Below are 20944 nucleotides of genomic sequence, written 5' to 3'. Positions count from 1 at the left end.
AAGATTCATTGGCAAGATATATTTATTTAATAGAACAACTTGCTGTAAAAATAACAAATCATGTTTTACTTTTTTTTTTTTTAACATTAAAAAACTAAAAATACAAGTTAAATATTACAAAAAATTGTAAACAACTTCCTTAGTTGTCTTTTTGCCGAAAATATAAAAACTATTTTTCACTTGAGTTTATTTATTTTACTCAAACTTTGCTCAATATAAGTAGGTACTGGAAATTCTTTTGGACTTTGAATCCATGTTTCTATAAGAGATATCAGTTGAGGTTGACTCGGAACCATATCCATCAAAGTTAATGTGGTAGCTATTTGGACACTTTCACTGACAGAAGCTGAAAATACAAAAATAATGTTAACTAAAATCTGAATCTTTAACTTGAAATTAAAACTGAAAAAAAAAAAATTGATTTCAGCTGCCTTGTTTGTTTTTTAAATCTTTCACTTATAAAATAAAAAACAACAGCAACTAAAAATTATTTTAAATTTGTTTTAATATAAATTTTAAGAATAATTAATATAAAACTGTCTTTGGATTAAGGTACACAATCTAAAAACCAAGTAAAACTTTCTATGAAACTTCAAAACTTTAATTTTGCCAGCAAGTAGTCTACATTACAGCCACAAGACCTATTCTTATGTCTAAGTTGATAAAACATTTTGCAGCAATCATAAAAGAGTTTCACAATATTGTTTACTTTTAAAAATTTCCTTTTGAATAGTTTTTACCTTTTTAATACCCAGACTTCTTTTTAAGAATACAGATGTCTTTTTAAAAATTCTTTTATTAAACTTATAAAAAAGATAAAATAAAAAGTTCTTATTTTACCATTAGTAATACTAATATAGTAATGTAAAAAAAAAAGAATTTACTAACAAAATTATGTGTTAAAATAGTAACTATGATGCTCTAATTTAAGCCTGCTTTAAAATAAGACATGTACCAGAAAAAATCTGCGGGTGTTCTAATGTGGTGTTTACGGAAACCGTGCATCATTTAAAATAACTTATTGTTTTAAAATGTATTTGTATTAATGTTATTCAAAATTCAAACAACTGTTATTAAAACAATTAGTTTTTATTGAAATGTCATCAAATCAAGTAAGAAGCGAGAAAAATTTTCCTTTTTCTTGTTGAAATTCCTGGCGTATCAAACAAAACAATTTCTAAAGAGCTGCAGATTGCTTTGAGAACAGTGCAGAGCGTTGTGAAATGATTTAAGGACACTGGTACAATCAAAAGAAAATCAGGAAGTGGAATAAAAAAAAGGTTTTATTAGACGAGATCTTGGTAAAAAAGTTAAAGATGCCTTAGACAGAAAACCGGAGATTTCTGTTCAAACTTTAGTGAATAAATTTAAGACAAGTGCTTCCACTATACAAAGAGTAAAGAGAAATTGTGGCTATGAATCTTAATAAAAAGAAAAAAGTTTCTTGTTGTGAAGAAAAGCAAGAAAATGTCGCAATTCAATGTTCAAAGCTGCTTTATAAAAGATTATGTGCTAAAAAATCTTGTTTGATTATTGATGATGAAACTTATTGTGCTGCATATTTCTGATCTCTTCCAGGACACCAATATTATTCAGCAACTAATTACAAGAAACTGAATTCCAATTATAAATGTATTGGAACACAAAAATTCACTAAAAAATTCTTAGTTTGGCAAGCAATTTGTGAATGTGGTGAAAGAAGCTCTTGTTTTTTGACTACGGGAACAATTAACACCAAAATGTATATAAAAGAATGCCTCAAGAAATGTCTTTTGCTGCTTTTAAGAGCACACAGGTAACCCGTTATTTTGGCCTGATTTAGCATCATGCCACTACTCTGGGACAATTTTAAAGTGGCTTAGAGAACATTAAATAGATTTCGTTGAAAACCACTGCAATCCACCAAATTGTTCTGAACTACGTCTTATTGAAAGATATTGGGCTCTTGTCAAAAGAAAACTAAGGTTCAATGTAAAAGAAGCCAAAAACATTAAAGATTTCAAAAATAAATGGATTAGAGCTACCAAGAAAGTCCAACCAAAAACTGTGCAAAAGCTGATGTCGAGTGTAAAACGCAAAGTGCGTGCGTTCTCACATACAAAACTTTACAAACTTTCTTAAGTGAAATTTAATAATATTAATATATGTACTTTCAAAATATATATAACATTCAATATCGAAATACAATAGTTAAATATCCTTTCTAATGTCTGTGCAGATTTTTTCTGGTACATGTCTTAGTCTATCAATTGTCTTCTTTGGGTTGGTCTAACTATGTGACTAAAACAAAATTTATTGCAATTTATCAGATATTTGGTGAGAATAACATAATTAATGAACACTGAACATGATAACTATGTAAATATATTGTGTTAGAAAGAAAGTTCTTTCGCACTTGCGTCATTACAAATGAATTTCATTAGAACATGGAAAGTTCTATAATTTTCTAGAATGCTCTAGCATTTTGTTTTAATGCATCAATGGTACATTATTTTCTAGAAATTTCCACGCAACTATATAAGCAAGTACAGGTGATTCCCTTGGCATAAAACGTCAAATCAGAAATTCCATACTCATCACTTCATCTTCTATGAGATCCAGCTTGGTCAATCCACAGGTGATGCTGAACATAACATAAACCGAGCCCTAGACCAAGGCAGTGAAACCAAACACACTTGTAAAATTAGTTTTCAACATTCTCATTCCAATTACTTCCAACTTATGGGTTGTCCAAAGGTCTGGTTGTCCAAATGAAGTTTATTATGAAACAGTGTGTGAACTGGTGGAAGAGGATCCAAGACTCAAAAGCTACTGTATAGCCTCCACACTCCAATCCTCTCACACATCAGTGCTGCACTATCTTGATTGTAAATTTTGTACTTCTTTCTCCCAACAACACCATAACAACTGACTCTTACTGTCAACAACTGGAAAGATTTAGGCAGAAAGTCATTCAAGCGCAACCACAGCACCAAAAGATTTATTTTCTGCACAACAATTTGCAGCCACATACAGCATAATTGACATGTCTTAAGCTTATAGATAGGATGGAAAATCTTGCCCCACCTGCAATATTCTTCAGACATTACTCCAAGTGATTATCATCTTTTCTGTATCCTGCAATTTCACACGGCAAAGAAGAACTTTGCTGAGGATTGTCAGATTGAAGCCCAGATCTTTAAATTATTCAAAATGCAGACAGGCAGCTTCTACAAGGATGGGACCCATTCTTTGTCTAATACATAGAGAATTTTTGTTGATGATAATAGTGATTATATTGTAGATTGATTATGTTTATTCAAAGGATTGTAATAAACTAAACTTTTTCATGAAAATGCAAAAGAACATTGTTTCCAACCTAAAAACATGATATAACCACTGTAATAACATGATATGACCACTGTAATAACATGATATGACCACTGTAATATTCCTGCAAAAACTTATCTTAACTACATTATATGAACACTGTTATATTTACAAAATAAATTTAAACTTTCTAAATATTTGCATCATTTAATACCAAAAGCCCTTTTTTTTCATCTTTAAACTAATTTAAGAAAAGTATATCAAACCATCATCACTTAAGCAATAATCTTTTAAACAATTATCTTAAAAGAAACAAAAAAACCTTACCCTGCTTAGTTACACATCTTTGAAGGATTGCAGCCAAAAATCCAGATAATTCATTAAAATTTCTATACTGGCAACTCAATCCAAATTGACAGAGAAAACCTTAAATAATACAACAAATTTTTACAAAACTCAACCTTTTAAAGGCAGAAATAATATATTTTTGAGAAGCCAGTTGCTCCAAACAAATGCTAACAACTATCCAGAGAAACTGGGAGGTTGTTAGAATTTGTTTGTAGTAAGACATTTTTTTTTTTTTTAAAAAAAAAAAAAAAAATCATTAAACTTTTCTTTCATGAACTGCTTTTACTTACTTGATCAACATTTTTCAAAAAATACTATTAAAAGACTATTCTCATGAAATCATTCAAAACCCTTACCAATTAACCTTATTGTAATAGCAACATTGTCTGGGTGAATCTCATCTCCAGTGAATGCTTGCTTTAAATATTCAATGATTGTTGACAATATTAAAACATTATAAGTCCATTCCCAACCAAGGTGAGTACAAACAAGAGCCACAGACTTGGCAGTTGAGAAAGCATAAGGACACATAATGAGCTCTTTTGTTCCTTCAAAACACAGCAAGCAAATAAATGCATTAAATGTTCATTTGTTGCAAAAACAAAAAATTTTAGAAAGGAAGACTTTTTGTAAAAAAGAATAAAATTAAACTGAGAAACAACAAAGAACTTGTACCTGCATTCCTCACCATAAAAGAGAGTTCGTGATTACATAGAAGAAGAAAGAGTTCATTTACAAGTTCTTTTAAAAGTGCATTGTTAACTGGTAAATTTATAAGAAATAAATGCTCCAGAATCTAAAATTTATAAGAATTAAATGGTGTTTTTAAAATAATATTTGAAGTTGTTATCTCTGTAAACTTTTTTCAAATTCTTATTATTTTTGATCATTTATATCATTTTAAACAGATATAGTATCATAGTATAATTTTTTCATTTATAAGTTGGATTTTTGCTTTTTAAAAACTTTTTTTTCAACATTTTAATAAAATTTTTAACCAAAACATACGGAATATGCAAATCAAAGGATACAGAGACTTAAAGAAATATACAGTTAATGTCAACATAACCAAAACTATAAAACTTAAAACTCAAATACAAACCTTCAGAGAATTAGCATCCCCTTTCAAAGCAGCTTCTGAGAATGCTAGTAATAGAAATGTCGCAGACATAGGTGAAAGTTTAACTTTATGAAATACAAGCTTATCTTCATTTTGGGAAACCAAGTCAGATCGAAGAATGATAGACGGCCATATTGAATAGCAAGTGATAAAAAGCATTGCAAAATTGATGTGAGATACTCGATCATGTGCAATAATGTATATGAAATAGATAAGGTCTTCAAGTTTGTTATTTAGCCGGCATATTGCAGCAAGCCAACGACTAAAAAAAAAAAAAAATTTTTTTAAAAGAAAAAGAAAAAAAACTTTTCACACAGGATTTTTAATGATATTCATTTCATAAATTTTAATATTAAATTTTAAATATGATTAATGATAATTATATAAATAGTTACAAATAATTATTCTTAATTACTAAAACAAATATTTACCAATGGAAGGCCTACAAACAAAATAAAACAGAATAAAACATACCACACTGCTAAAATCTCACAAGACAGCATTTCACCCTTTCCTTCTAGTACTGTACTTCTGCTATGTTGAGTAAGCAATTTAAACAACTTTTTGAGATGTGGTAATTTTATCAATTCATTGAGAACACACAAAAGATTATTTTCAGTTTCAGTAAGTACTTGGGTGGTTAAGAGACTTATTGGATGACAAGTCTCATAAAAGGACATATTGCTCAACACTGGCTTGGCACATAATTTACAACAAGATTGTGTTATGTTAAGAAAACGACTCTTTACACATTCTGTACAAAGTGTCTTTTGAAGTAATTTCAACATGGTTGGTAACAAAAATACTTCACATGAAGCAACATGTTTCACAATAGCATGAGATAGAGACGCTGCACTAGTGTTCACTTTATCACTCAATGCACTTATGAGACGCTGTTTGTTTATGGACTTTTTTGAAAACTTTTTAAGTAGTTGTAAAACATAACCAGCTTCAGTTTGTTTACTGCCACGCTTTCGATACTTAAGCTCTTCAGAACAAGGAGCAGGGTTTATCATATTATCTTTATTTATTCCTACTGGTGTACATTCACATGTGGTAATATCTTCTGCATCAAAAACCTCACCTTCTTTATGTGGTTTACTTTCAACAAAATCATTTGATACTGAGATTCTAACCATATTTATATTGTTATGTTTTATTGAATTTGCTTTTTCTTTTTTCATTTCAAGAGTTTTAACAGAACTTGAAATTTGTGTGCACAAATTAGTAGAAAGATTACTAGATACACTGCAGTTTATGCTTGATAAGTCTTCTTGAATTCCTTTATAGGAATTGTTTGAAACATCAACAAGTTTAGGGGAAATGGTTATCATATCTGTGGTGTTACTGTCCTGATCACATTTCTGGTTGTAGGATGCAATACTTGTACAACTTGTATCAAAAGTAGAAAGCTTTTCATTTACTTTTGGCTTTTTAAATAAGCTTGCATCATTAGGAGAAATTAGTGATGGCTTTCGTTTTAAACTCCCCTTTTTTTCAAAAGTAGTTAAGGTAGCAGATGTTTTCAATTCATCTTTATCCATGACAGGAACTTTTGTGTCAACAAAATTTAAATCCATCTTATTTGAGTTTTTATTTGAGATGTTTTGATCAACACTAACAATAATGGAACTCTCCACATTTCTAGAGGTCGCTTGAAAAGCTTTTGTAACTAATCTAATTGAAGAAGTGCAATTTTTTTGGTTAAAACTTTTTGTGTCAGTTGTTTTTGTAACAGGATCATAGGATTCATTGAGCAATAGTGAACGCTTTGCTGCAAACGGACCTTGCTTTAACAAACTGTGTTTTGAGTATACTGAACCAATATGATCAGTTTTTTGAGAGCTAATGATGAGTTTTGTTTCAATTTTATTTAGCAAATCAGAAGTCCTTTTTTTAATTCCGAAGTCATTGCATTCCAAACCTCTTATCCTCATACTACAAGGCAATTCAGGCTGTTCAATATTACTATTAATGTTTTTCATGGCCATTTCATCTGCTACTAGTCGTTGTGTGACAGGTTTTGGGGCAAAAGTAGATATATTTTCAGCTTGTAATAAAGCTGAGCCTCTAATGAGAGGTGGAGATAATATAGTTGGAGAAAGAGGAAGCGGTGAAACAGATTCAGGTAATGGAGTCTGTGGCAGAGGAGATATAATTGGAGTTAGATGTGTATGTCTGGATGAAGATACTTGATTTGAAATAAGAGTTGGGTATTGACCATAGTCATTCTGTGGCAATGGTGATATTATGGGCGTAAGGAGTGACCTACCTGGTGATGGTGGAATAGGAGAAAGTGGGGGTGATAATGGTCGGAACATATTAGGATATGTTAAACTGGATTGCTCAACATTACAAGTTGTTACAGTTGTTGTTGTAGACTGGATTGAAGGAACACATGTAAATGCTGAATGCTGGCTGGTAATTGGTATTGACTCAATTTGTGAGGTGTAATTTGTTGATAATGGTTGTTCAAAAACTTGTTCATTCACACAGCAAGAGCTTACTGATAAAATTCTACCAACATCCTCTTTTTGATCATTTTTATCTTGAAGCAGAGAGTAAGTGTTATGCTCAGATAACTGGTTTGTACTTTTAGAAACACTTACACACTTTTGATTTAACACTGGCGAAGAACTGAAAGAAACAGATTCCAAATTTGATTCAACATTAGCATTTATTTCATTTTTAATTTCAGATTTTATTTCAGCACACCCTTCAACAAATTGTGGTGACTTTTCGTTGCATTTCAACAGTTTGCTTGAACCTTCACTTTCGCTTTCTGATGAGGAAATAAACTCAGAATTATTTATGTCCTTTTTAAGTTTCATCTTTTTTTTCTTTCTTTTTAACTCAGAGTTGCTTTCTTTATCAGTGTTAGTCTTTACACTAATAACAGAAAAGTCAATACTTTCATCATCATTTGCATCAGTGATAGTTTCAATAATATTCACAGAAACAATTTCATCTACTTTTTTAACAGAGTCATCACTTTTAACCAGGAAGGGATTTTCTTTTTGAGAATTGATATCAGAAAAACTTTCAAATGTTTCACTGTCAGAATCAGAAAGTGACAAATCTCTGTCTAAAATAGCAGAAACGTTTCTAGAAGTTAAAGAATCTGATTGATCTTTTTGTGTTTGACTGAAAGAACAAGATTTTGGAGAGGCTGGGATAGGAGATAATGGTGGAGAAAAATTCGTACGAATCTCGGGAGTTAGTTCATTTGACAGCTGAAACAAATTTTGAAGTTCAACATCTAAAAACATACGATGTGTTTAATAAATAAATTGGTAATAAAATGGACAAAGTTATTCTTGTTAAAGTATTTAATTATAAAAAAAATATATCTATATCTATATCTATATATATATGTAAATTATCTAAAGGAGAAAAAATATAAAAATAAAATAATATAATTTTAACATGTTGATAAAGAAGGATATCAAACAAGTTTATGAAAATTCTTTTTACATAAAAATTTTTTCACTTTTGTAAATAGAAATTTTGTTTTTTTGAATTATCTTTGTTTGTTCATTTAAGTAAACCCAGAAAACTTAGAATGTAGGAAGGTTCCAGTTCAAGTATGTTATAAGAATATTTGTATCGAAGTAAAGCTCAACAAATGTTAATTTTCAATGATGATCTCATCCCTCAAAATGTTAGGAGCAAATTAGCAAAAATACCACATAATCATATCATGCAGTCACACTAAATATAAAAGATATTTACAATAAAATTTTTACCGTTATCAGATGCGTCTGAATCACTATCTGTTGAATTATCCCCATCAGAGGATGTTATATCTGGCGATGTTGGAGTACTATACATTAACAAAAAAATAATAAATTAAAAAGTTGTTAGTGAAATATTATAAATAATGTAGAGAAAACATGATAGCCGGGCTTTTATGCTTTTAATAAAACTTGATAACATCCAAAGAATCATAAATTATTTCTAAGTAAATTTCAAAATAACATATAAATCTTTTTGAAAAGTCATATCTGAAAATGTAAACAAAAAATTCAAAATAAAATGTTTGCTTAAACATTTATAAACTTAATTTGTTAAAAAAATAGCTTTGGAATAAATTCTTATGTTGAGCATACTTAGCCTTTTCAATTACAGGTTCATTAATTTTTGCTCTGTGTTGCACATGTTTTGGTGAATGGGGAGGAGAAGGGGAAGGGGAAGGAGAAGGAGATAAAACACCACGTGGAGAAGTACGACTGGCTCTGCCTGAAGTAAAAAAACAAAGAGCTTGAAAGTTTTAAAAAAAAGAAATATTTGAGTTATTAAAAACAAGATTTAAATACAAAACAAACAACACACTATTGGATTCATATTCATATTTACCATAAGTTAAACTAATTCCAAATATGGTCTAACATCTGCTTCTCAGGTCAAAAGCAATTTTTTCTTACTAGGGCAATTTTTAATTTCAAAAACACTTTTACAAATCCTGGCATCTTTTCAAAACATATTTTAAGCAAAGTAGTGGACCATTTTTAGTTATTAACAACCCATTAGGAGCTTTTTAGACACTACTGTTTGTGATTTCAACCAATAACATTATGACCAATTTTTTTCATCCATAAACCAAGTGTATTTTAAAATTATAAAGCAATAAAGTACATTACAATGCACATTTATTTCATCATTTTAATCAACAAAATGAACATAGTTTATTTTAGTTTTTTTTCAATCACATGATGTATATCAGGGGGTAATTCAAATTGATCACAATTTTATCACACAATTGATATAAATCTAAGGTTGTTTTCAAGTAAATAAAGATTTCAAAATGATCAAAGTTACTTTAGAGTTTAGAACAGTTATTTATGGCTAACTTTGGGATTCATCTAAAAGACTCATCACAACCATTTCCTCGCAAGTTGTTGCTGAATTTTCAAATAGAATGAAAAAAAATTTTTTTGGTGTATTTTAAAATAAGCTAATAAAACCTTTCCTAAGACTATTAAACTTACAGCCCCCTGAAGTAATTACAAACATTTGTAAAAAACCTTTGTGTTTGTGTTCATAAAATTTGAGAAGCCGATGCAGATTGCCATTTAGAAAAACATGGTTATAGTCAACACTGATACTCAACTAAGATTAATAACTACATTAGATCAAGTATATCAAAATAATATCTTCTTTTTCAAGTTTTCACACAATATTATTTTGATATAACAGGGTTGGCAACCTTATAAGTCTTTCTTTTGTTAAAAAAAAAATAACGATATGCTATTGGTTAAAATTTCTTGATAATTACAGTGATAATTACTCTGCATATAGTAAAAATGGATGAATCTGGCCTGCAGTTAGCTGACACCTGAGATGCAGAGAAATTTTATTTGAAAATAAAAAAACGTTGATGAGAATTGGTTTTCTTTGCTGTTTTTAACATTACTTATAATTTTCTTAAAAATAGTACTGTGACTTTTCTTCTAGTTTCAATTTCTACAATAAAAAGTGTTTAAGATTAAAGGAACTTTTTACCTAAATTTGATTTCTCTGCATTTTTTTTTTTTGTATCCTTCACATCTTTCTTTCCATCTTTTTTTCCATCTTTCTTCACATCTTTCTTTCGAACTTTTTTTCCATCTTTCTTCACATCTTTCTTTCCATCCAACTTTTGATCCTTCTTTTTGAAGTATAAAAAAGTTATCTATATTACGCTTTACTGAAAATAACAACAAAAAAACAACTTTATTAGATTGATATTTAGGTAAATCGTATATCAAATTCTTGACATTTTCTCACTAAAGCTTTAGTCAAACAAACTCAATTAGAGAAAAAAAAAAAAATTGAACCTAGCATTAGACTCATATTATTAACAAAAATTAAGAAACTTTTCAAAAGAGAAAAAAAAAAAAAAGAAAAAGGAAAAACTTTTTATTCAATTAGCAATCACTCAATTTATAACGATTTTCTTAAAACATTTTCATCATCATCTTTTTAGTGCACATTTCTTTAAAAATGCAGTCACACTCTTATGCTAAGATTTTATCAATTTCAGATTTTAGCTCAATACTTATATTTTTTTCTGCGATTTCAAGTTTCTCATAAAACAAAACAAATGGTTTTGTAATGAAAACACTGAAATATCAAAAAACATTGAAATATTAAAAGACTGCAATCTATGACTGAAGTGTGGCAGAAATTTTAGTAAAATCAAATGTTTCTTTTGGGTTTATCTTATTGATTCATAAGAAATGTGGCTTTAATGATTGTCTATTAACAAGAGCACAGGATTTATAGGTGGTTTAGCGTGAGAAACAAAGTGCTTTATTGCAACTAAAAAATTTTCACCAATCACTTTTTGCGATATTGTTGTGATTTTGTAAAAAATCTATGCACTTCTTCTAATCGCAAATAGGAGAAAACTAGTAATCTTTTTTTTTAAATAAAGTTTTATTGTTAAAATCACCTTTTCTTCTTTCATTTTTTTATTTTCTTTTTCTAATTGTTTCAACAAGTGTATATCTTCTTTTCTTTTGGCTATAAGAAAATAAAAAAAAAAAATTACTGAAGAAGTGATTTATGTAAGATATTTGGTTACAGAAGCAATTAAAATATTATTAACAGACATAAACAAAACTGATAAATACTTATCAACGAAACATTTTTATATAAAAATTAAACAAAACAGCTGCTGCATTATAAAATACTTGTTGCGGTTTTATCACATCCACTGCTGCATAGTGAATTGAAGCATTCTGCTCCTTCTAGAAAGTTTGATAAAAACATAATTATTACCTGTAAGTTCTTGTAACTTTTTGTTAAGCTTGTCAAGAAGTTTTGCTTGGTTTATTACTCTGAAACAATATACTGAATAGTATAAGTTTAAAAAAACTCTTTAAAGAAAAATAGTAATCACTAAAATCAAAAAATACTTTTTTTTATCACGTTCATGTTCCTTTTCTGTATCACTTTTGGTTCTTTTTAATGTGTCTTGTGTCAGCTGAGATGCAAATGTCACTTTTTTTAATTCAATAATTTCTCCCTGAAATAAAATTAATCTGTCACATACACCAATGTAAAAGTCAATACATTAAGCAAGTTTAGAATGGTTAAAAAACATTCATTTAGAACATTTTTGAACCATTTTAAACTTGAACAAGAAAGAAATAAGACAAAAATGTTAATCTGAGGAAAATACACGACTAATACACAGGTTATAAAACATTAAGCTCCTACTTTTAGTTAAAATTCTGAGGCTTACAGGCTGACTTATAAAACAGGGTGACACAAGGTATTTTTAGTATTTTGTAACAACTTTGACGTTTATAATTATTTTTTACGAAAAACAAAAAAGAACGTTTTCTTTATAGAAAACATTTTATAGTTTACCAGCAAGTTACACATACCTCCTTATCATTAAGTGAATTTTTTAGCTGCTGAACTTCTGACTCTAATTGCATTTTCTCTTTTTCAAAACGTCTTAGTGTCTAAAGACATCAAGATGATTAAAAAGGTAAATAGTTTTTTTTAAAAAAAAAAAAAAAAAAAAAAAAAAAAAAAAAAAAAAAAAAAAATTATTCCATGAATATAAATATAAAAAGGAGAGAAACCATCATTAGTTTCAGATAGTAAACAATCATAGACATTCATAGTATATAATGGCAGTGGTTTGTTTTTCTGTTGAGAAAGAGTTATAACAAATAAACTGAAAACCTCTATATCAATTATTTGAAATAAATCAAGCAATAATTTATGTATTATTTACATGTAATATACAGTAGTGCAAGAAAGTTTAATTGAATTGTTAACTTTTAACATTCAGTAAAGATAAAGTTGCATAAAATAAAAACCAAAAGATTAAAAAAATCTTTTTTTTATATTGTTTATTTAGAAGATATATTTACAGTTAAGGCAAAAAAAATTAATATTATTACAGCAATAATGGTTGTAATAATGATAAACTGATACAATAAAAGAAATTACAAATAAATTTAAGCACACTATGTTTACAAAGATAAAAAAAAAGTAAATTAGTAACAAAAATATCCTCCATTTGCTTTTAAACATGATCTTACTCTATTTGGAATTGACTCAACCAACTTCATGCAAAGTTCTATTGATACTTAGTTCCAGACTTCCACTAAAACCTTGTTTAAATTATCCAGAGGAATTAGTTTACTTTTGATCATTTGAGCTTCCATCCCAAATGTTGAGCCCAAATGTTTTCTATTGGATTAAGATCCAGTGATCTGGTACAATAGGGCATCATAATTAAAATTTTGCAGCTAATGACAGGCAGTCAAGGTAGAAATATAAGTAAACTGATTAACTTGATCTGTATAAATGTTGCATTGACCTGATCCTTTAACAGAGAAACAACACCAGATGCCTACAGATCCTCTGCCACCTTGTACCCTTGGTACCACAAACCTAGGATTGTAGTTTTCTGACCTCAATCTCTTAACAAACCATTTTCCTTGCCTGTTGAAGACAAGCATTCCTTGCATTATTTTCTTTTCTTAAGTTGGTCTTTAATGAATAGGAGAGGTTTTCCAACAGCTACATAAGTTCCTACTTTAAATTTGAGCAAAGTTTTTCTGATTGTCACTCTGCTTACCTTAACTTTTAAATGTATTTTGTTAAATTCATCAGCTAGAGTTCTACAACTTAAGATAGGATCTTGTCTAGCCATTCTATAGAGATGGTGTTCATCTCTATTTGTCAACTTTTGAGGCCTACCTTGGTGAATCTTTGACCTCATTTGTCATGTCATAATTTTTATTTGTATTCCTTACACAACACTCACTACTAAAATTTTTCCAATTTCTTGTTCACTCTCACTGTCTTCTTTGCTTAAACCAGTAATTTACTATTTGATGGCTTCACTGACGCTTTTTCTTCCCATTTTACAACAATATTGAGAAATAAGCTCAACATTTGACCAATATTATTGCTATGTAATTTTTTCAGACTTTATCAAGAATTTATAACGAGTCAAGTGATAATAACAAATACAGGTATAAAGATTATTAAAAAAAAAGAGCAGCCAGAAGTTTATTTCGAAAAAATTCTGTCAAAAATAAGTTGAAATGTACATCTGCTTAAACTTTTTTGTCACTTTCTTTAGTGTTGCTTTTTGTAACACTAAAGAAAGTGACAAAAAAGTTTAAGCATACTTCCGGTTATCATTCTTTGATAAATTTATTAAAAAATTATAACTTAACATGATTAGAACGCACTTCAAAAAAAGTTTTTTAAAATTTTTTATAGCTTTTATCTCATGTGACTTTATCTCTTAAGCTTTCATATACTATTGTATTTTGACAACTTAATTTGAGACACTTCACATACCTTCTGTTATTCTGTTTTTCAAAATGTCACGACTGATATCTAAGTTTGTACTTCATTTGTTATTATTTGTTACCAACACAAAAAACCAAAGATCGATAATTAATTCATAGTAAAATACATTTTTTTAAAATCTAGTATTTTAAAATAGATATCTAAAAAAATATATTTAATTTTCTTTATTATGAAAACATTAATTGATTTACTGTAAAATAATTCCTTTTAAACTCATATTGTATTTTAAAGCAAGCAAATGTGGTTTTATTACTACAGAATTTTCCATTTGTTAAGAGAGACAGGAATTCAAAATCTATGAAAAAGTGATAGCAGAATCTGTAGAAAAAAGCACAGATATTTTTCAAAAAATTGACTAATGATTCTGTTAAAAATAATTGTAATACTCTTCATTTTAATATGGCCTATTATTCAATTTTATTTGACAATACCATTCTTTTTTGTATTGATTACACAGGAACATTAAATGTATCATTTTTGATAGTGTCCCTAAATAATGCTGTGATAGTTAAGTGAGAATTTTTAACAAATGGTTCCAGAGTTTTTGAAAGTATTAAGTGCTTATATTAGATTTTAGGCAGAACTAACATGGTAAAAAAAAAACAGCATGATTTTTCTGAAGTAAAATGAGTAATCACAATAAAGACAAAGTATGAAAAGAACAATCAGAATTTTTTTTACTCTCAGAACAATTAGAGCATTCAAGAAATGATTTCCTAATCTAAATCAACAATTCAGAATAAAATGGAACTTTGACTAAAGAACCTTGTAAAGCTATTAGCATTTTATAAAGGAAAGTACTAGTCGCCAATTGTTTCAGTTTTATTAACAAAGATCAATTGGAATTTCTTGCATACAGATTGAATTAGATTGTAGAAAGACATGCATCAAAAGACTAATAATTAGAACAACCCTAAGTAATCTCTTTATACACTAGGAAAGGTTACTATTGAAGTGTTTAGTCATTTGATAGAAAAGCCAACTTAACTCTAGTTACGATGCATAGTTTTAAATTTTACATGAAGCCCTAATAAAAACTAATTACCTTTTTTAATGGTTCATTTGCTTGGAGAGCTTTATCCAGCTGGATTCGAAGAGAACCAGTTTCACTTAAAAATAATTTAAATGTTACACAAAACAACATTACTACCCATAAAACAACATTACTACCCATAAAACAACATTACTACCCATAAGAAATGACTTAGACAACCAAAGGGTTACCAGGTTTACAAATTTCTTTCAAATGATATTTTTTTAAAACATCCCAGTGTCAACAAAATTTGTTCACAAAAATACCATAGTAACTTAATAAACTCAAACTTGGTGGTGCTTTGATATTCTACTAATACCTACTTTCAGAAATCTTTCAGAAGTCAAAGAGGAAGAAGAATTCTTCTTATTACAAAGCAATCACTCATCAAACTGAAAATTATACTTAAAACTATAGCCGAAAAATTAACTTTATAATAAAGAAACATTAATAAAAATGCCTGATATTTACTAATTAATAGTTAAATTACAATCAATTACTAAAATAGCTGAAAAGAATATTGAAATAAAATATGTAAAATAATATAGTGATAAAATCATAATGCAGAGAAATAAAATAGAATTAAATAATAAACAGCTAGTGATTTATGACCGTTATTTCATGATTACACAAGATTGACAAGGAAACTAACAAACTTCATTTAAAGGAAATTCTCTCATGGCCTATTAATTAAATTGGTGAATGAAAAAAAAATCTCCTTATCATGGTTAAAATTAATTTCTTTAAGATCAATTTCTCTTGCTACTGCTAAGCCATTTTAAGACTACAGGAGGGAGGACACACAGTTGACCACTTTTCCTACTTTTGAAAAAAATCTGGAATTTTGTGTTTAAAAACTTTATTAGTTTTTAATAAAAAAAACATTTTAAACACCTAGATAGTGCCTGATAACAATGGTCTTTCAATTAGATGCCAGAAGTAATTGGTAAGTACCAGTACATGATGAAAAGGATGCAAAGGTGAAAATTTTTGAATTTAGACATTTGTGGTTTTTCCTGTGCAGCCTTCAATTACAAATCTATAACTAGTATAACTGTGGCATTCAGATTTCTAAAAGATTACCTGATGAAGTATTGCTGATTTTTCTACATTCACTGCCAAAGAGGAGGATTACAAATCATCACAATCAAATCCCTGCTGTAGATTTTTTCATCAACTTCATGTCTTGGTGAATTATTTTACTCAGTTCCTTGCAATTATACCCAGTTTTTTTGGAGGAAAAAAGTTTGAAATGCTCTCTTCTATCTCCATATCATCTTGTACAGACTCTATTCAATATGATGAACATGGAATGGAAATTTATTGCCATGTGCTACTGGCCTAAAAGCTGATTACAAATTAGGATAATCTTGTATTTGTTCTACCCAGTAAATCTCCAGCTATTAACTAAGCAGAAATAGCAAGTGCTAGAATGGTTCACTCTTTATCTCTATAGTATTGGAGAGAAAATAAAAGACATTATTTCTTTCCTTTTATTCAACCAGTCACATGATAATACATTGAGTTTGATTGGCCATTTGAGCACAAAGTATAGATAAAGAAGTACCCAACCCCTATCATGATCACTAAGTCAATAGAAAAAAAATTTAAAACTGTCATTTAAAACACTCTCTAGCCCACCTTATAATGCTATTGATAAAAAAAAAGGCTTTTTGACCAGTGTTATATCAGCTGATTTGTGTTTCTCTGAGAACTTTAAAAAGTAGATTCATGACGCAATAACTATCCTTAATCAATTTGTACATCAAAACTCTGATCCATTTTTATTTAGTTAAAGAAGACTTCACAACTCTAAGTTATAAGACTAAAGAGTGATAAAAAAAAAAAGCAACTACATCATTAAAAAACTTGTCCACATAAAATATTTTAGGAATTCTGTCAGCAAATTAGTGCACAAGTTATTTGAGATAGTTCTGACAATATTTAAAAAATATATAAAATAAAATTAGTTACCCATAACACATTTCAAGTTTGGATTTTAATTCATTAAAACTTCTTTTTTGATTATCCAACTCTACAAAAAGAAATCAGCTGTCATACAATGTTATACAATGTGTCATATAATGTGTCATACAATGTTTAGAGCCTGAATAAAATCAAATGCCACTATTCTTTTTTTGTATAGTTGCTAATATAAATGATTATTTAGTCAAAATCTTTTAACAAAAACAAAGCTTTGATTTTGACATTGAAACTTAATCTTAACTATAGAAAAACAAAACAAAATTAATCAACTTTTGCAAAAACCTTTACATATTCGGCAGAAGACGGAATACAAAAGAATATAAGCTTAAAGCATTAGCAGATAATTTTTCTTTCAAATTGCAAATAAATTAACTGGGACTGTTGTATAAATGAACAAAAGAAAGATCTGATAGTGCAGCAAAAAAAAAAAAAAGTATTCTTGCAAAAATTGATAGTTAAATGGATAACCTTGACTTTTTCGATGGAACTCAGATATTAATTCTCTAAGAAAACAAAATAAGGTAAATTAAGTAATTTTTCAAAGAATACTCTTTTGAACTGATATTAATAAAGAAAACAAATCCAGACTTTAATTTAATCTCTTGTTATTAACATTAGTTGGTCATCTATTTTCAAAAAACTTATGATTTAATCTTACCCAGTAGAAATCACTTTCTGCTTGAAGATTAAAAAGTTTGATTTTGATTGGTCACGCTGTAAATCAAGCTCCTAGATTAAAAAAAACAAAAGGATAATTTTTATATAATTAAAAGGTAAATGTTAATACTTCATCAGTATAATATTTATGATTTAAAGTCAAAATTTATAACTTAACTAACCCTTTGAAGTTCTGCACACTTGCAACAACCTTCAAAATTTTTATTGATTGAGCTAACTTCATTATCACAATCTTCATCATCTTTCTTATCTATTCTTATTTCCTAAAAAAAATTTTTTTTTTGTTTTGAAATTTTATAATTGTTAAGCATAGGACCAAGTTCTCATCTTTCTATATTTTTATCACATCAAAAATTTTGTTTTGTTAATGTTGCATAAATAAAAAAAGTCATGTTTACAAATTATAAAAGCATAAATCAGATGACTAACTTTTCATACCAGGGATTTTTGTACAATCAGCATGATGGTTTATAAAGTGATACAAGGTTGGCATTAAAATCCATGACTCAAGGTTGGCATTTAAATACCTACCGGATCATAAATATCAAAACAATCCAGGGTATGAAGAGGGGGAGATGAGAAACATGGGATGAGAGGGGAAGGTTCTTCTTTCAAACTAATTTTAATTTCTTATCAGGTAAGCGCAAGGTTACTAATTTTAACTTTTCTTCAATAAAACTTACTAACAGTTCTTCAATAAAACTTACTACTCTTCTGGATTTAAAAAGACTTTTTTATGCAAAATTTATTTTTAGTGAAATCTACAGTTTTCATGTAATTAGCAAAATAAAGCAAGTTTGCACACCCATTTGCAAATAAGCAAAAGTGTTTATAGTTTATTCAAAATGACTTTTCCTGTTAACAAACCTTTCCACTATCAAAACAAAGTCTTCTACTATTAATGTATACTACTATACTTAGAGGTGTAATGGCAACTAAAACATGATTCATAGGTATGATTTATGATTAAACTGTGACTAATGAAAAGCTGGTGCAAGCCCATGAGGTTGCATGATTGAAATATTAACATCTTGCTTTTCTTAACTCACATTCTTGAATATACTAACCCACCAGTCACTCTCAAACATATAAGCAAACCAATAATTTTGCAAAATCTCATACACATCTATATCAGCAATAATTTGGTGCTATCAAGCACATCTGTTTCAGCCTTACTTGTCTTTAATTAAAAGTTTGCATGTGGTTATTGGTGCAAAATAATGAAAAGATCAGATATCTGAGATTGTTAGCAAATCACCAATCTTTTTTGTTTAAGTGGCCCTAACATCAATCATCCTTTCCTTTATTTGCAAAGGTTCTATAATCTCACTACTTAATGGTCTCTAAGGACTTGCTTTTGTAATGATTTTTTTAAAAATGGCTTCTATACAGAGTATATCAATAACATCATTCATTTGAACCAATATTTAAATGTAACAAAACATGGTGATGTTTAGATTTTGATTACAAATGATCTTAGTGAAAAGTACAACTTGTAAAGTTGATTATTTCCAAAAGTATACATAACATTACCATCTACTAAAGTGTGTGTTAAATTTATGTATGTATGTATGTATGTATGTATGTATGTATGTATGTATGTATGTATGTATGTATGTATGTATGTATGTATGTATGTATGTATGTATATATATATATATATATATATATATATATATATATATATATATATATATATATATATATATATATGGGCATTATATCTAATAACGTAGCTGGGATGCCCTTCTTGATCAATATTATATTTGCCATCTTAGACTTATAAAAAGAGTGGCCAATTAGATTTTGAAAATGCTATGCAATGTGCTATACAACATTTACACTTTTATTAAATTTTAACTGATCAGACAGGCATTGAGAACTTGACTTGATGCATTTCAATACTTTATATACATATATGTGTTTAAGCTTTATCTTCCTTCATGCAATCAATTAATAATGCTTATTTCGTTTTCAATTTTTCCATGGTTTTACTGCATTTTTTGATTTAAAAATCATCTCACTGGAACTCATATTGGCTTCTCTATTGCTTTTCCACACCGTATCATTTCAAGTCACAATAATTGTTTTTTTTTGTTTTTTTTTTAATTTTCAGTTATAGACTTTGGGAGGCATGTAACATAATATTTTTACTTGCTTTTACATAGTGTTTATAAATTTAACTCATCACCAAAGTGGTACATTACATCATATTTACTAAAAACTCTTAAACTCAACAATCATGATTAACTAAATGATGATTAAAATAGTTTATAAATATTATTTAACAGAAATAAATGGGTATTTTTTAATTAAGAAAAAAGAAATCTTTCGTTCTTTACTTCTACTACATAGTATTGCTTCTACTACATATGTTTTCTATTTCTTGCATGTAGTAGGAAACATATGCAGTTGAAACAATAATATCTATTAGAATTGTATTTAGAAACAGAATGTACTGACATGAGAGATCTTCAGTTTGATTTAAACTTAATGCATGTTCAGTTTTTCCATACTAATTGTTAACAAATTTTTGAAACTTTATATAAAACTCTAAATATAACAGTGCAGCTAATTTATTAGCTAGTGATGCTACAGTTGATGCTTTACTATGCTATTACTTTAAATGTCTTTTATGATCTAATGCAAAGCACAAAATAGTTAGAGTTAAAATCAATTAACATTGGCTTCATCAAGATTTTCAGCTCTTTATCTTAACTTAGTGCATAAGACAACAATAAAGTTACTTACTGAGGTGGACCGCATTCTGTATCAGCATTATTCTTCTAAACGCACAGATATTCTGCCAAGTTCTTTTGCTCAATGTCCTTAAGTAGTTTACCGTTTGTATTCCGTGTAACGTGTAAAAATATAATCAAAACTTTCTACTGAAGTTAACTCTCGATATCATGGACTCTGAAGGGACCGGGGAAAAAAATTTGAGTTATCGAGAGTTTTGTTATAGCAATAAAAGGGGTCGAAAATATGCAAAATTACCTTATTTTCACACAAAACACTTTATTATTATATATGACAAAAACCAATAAGAACATGGCTATATTTTTCTGAAAAAATCTGTAACCTGGCGTTTCTTCAAACTATCTCTATTCCATCTTCAATACTTCTTCAAGTTTCAGTGC

General features: G+C 28.4%; 1 protein-coding gene across 2 annotated transcripts; it reads right to left on the bottom strand.

Moving 5' to 3' along the window:
* Positions 1–4: 4 nt before the first annotated feature.
* LOC145185177 (uncharacterized) lies at positions 5–20681 on the bottom strand. Of its 2 annotated transcripts, none has more exons than XM_090097511.1 (19): positions 20556–20681; positions 17966–18067; positions 17785–17855; positions 17595–17629; positions 17115–17175; positions 15153–15216; positions 12151–12231; positions 11677–11786; positions 11540–11598; positions 11211–11281; positions 10280–10424; positions 8887–9016; positions 8524–8600; positions 5252–8036; positions 4760–5039; positions 4333–4453; positions 4014–4205; positions 3637–3735; positions 5–346 (listed from the first exon to the last, which is right to left on the bottom strand). In XM_090097511.1, exons 1-19 carry the CDS (start codon positions 20568–20570, stop codon positions 177–179), a joined length of 4668 nt encoding a protein of 1555 aa, XP_089953637.1. In that variant the 5' UTR covers positions 20571–20681; the 3' UTR covers positions 5–176. The 2 variants fall into 2 exon arrangements, with proteins under 2 accessions (XP_089953637.1, XP_089953638.1); XM_090097512.1 differs by having other exon boundaries at positions 10280–10421.
* Between the last annotated feature and the right edge of the window lie 263 nt (positions 20682–20944).

The sequence above is a fragment of the Hydra viridissima genome, unplaced genomic scaffold (genome assembly GCF_058129835.1).
Source record: "Hydra viridissima isolate aposymbiotic clone 2 unplaced genomic scaffold, HvirCarnegie_v1 scaffold_9, whole genome shotgun sequence".
Lineage (NCBI taxonomy): Eukaryota > Metazoa > Cnidaria > Hydrozoa > Anthoathecata > Hydridae > Hydra > Hydra viridissima.
The sequence above is the reverse complement of the archived record's forward strand: the minus strand, read 5'-3'. Positions and strand labels throughout refer to the sequence as shown.

What these genes read in the sequence shown, in the direction of transcription:
- LOC145185177 (XM_090097511.1), bottom strand. An exon ending in AGTGTGCAGAACTTCAAAGG is followed by an intron (nt 17,856 to 17,965) that starts GTTAGTTAAGTT and finishes TTTTTAATCTAG; the next exon opens with GAGCTTGATTTACAGCGTGA. An exon ending in GGGATGCTAATTCTCTGAAG is followed by an intron (nt 4,454 to 4,759) that starts GTTTGTATTTGA and finishes TATAAATTTTAG; the next exon opens with ATTCTGGAGCATTTATTTCT.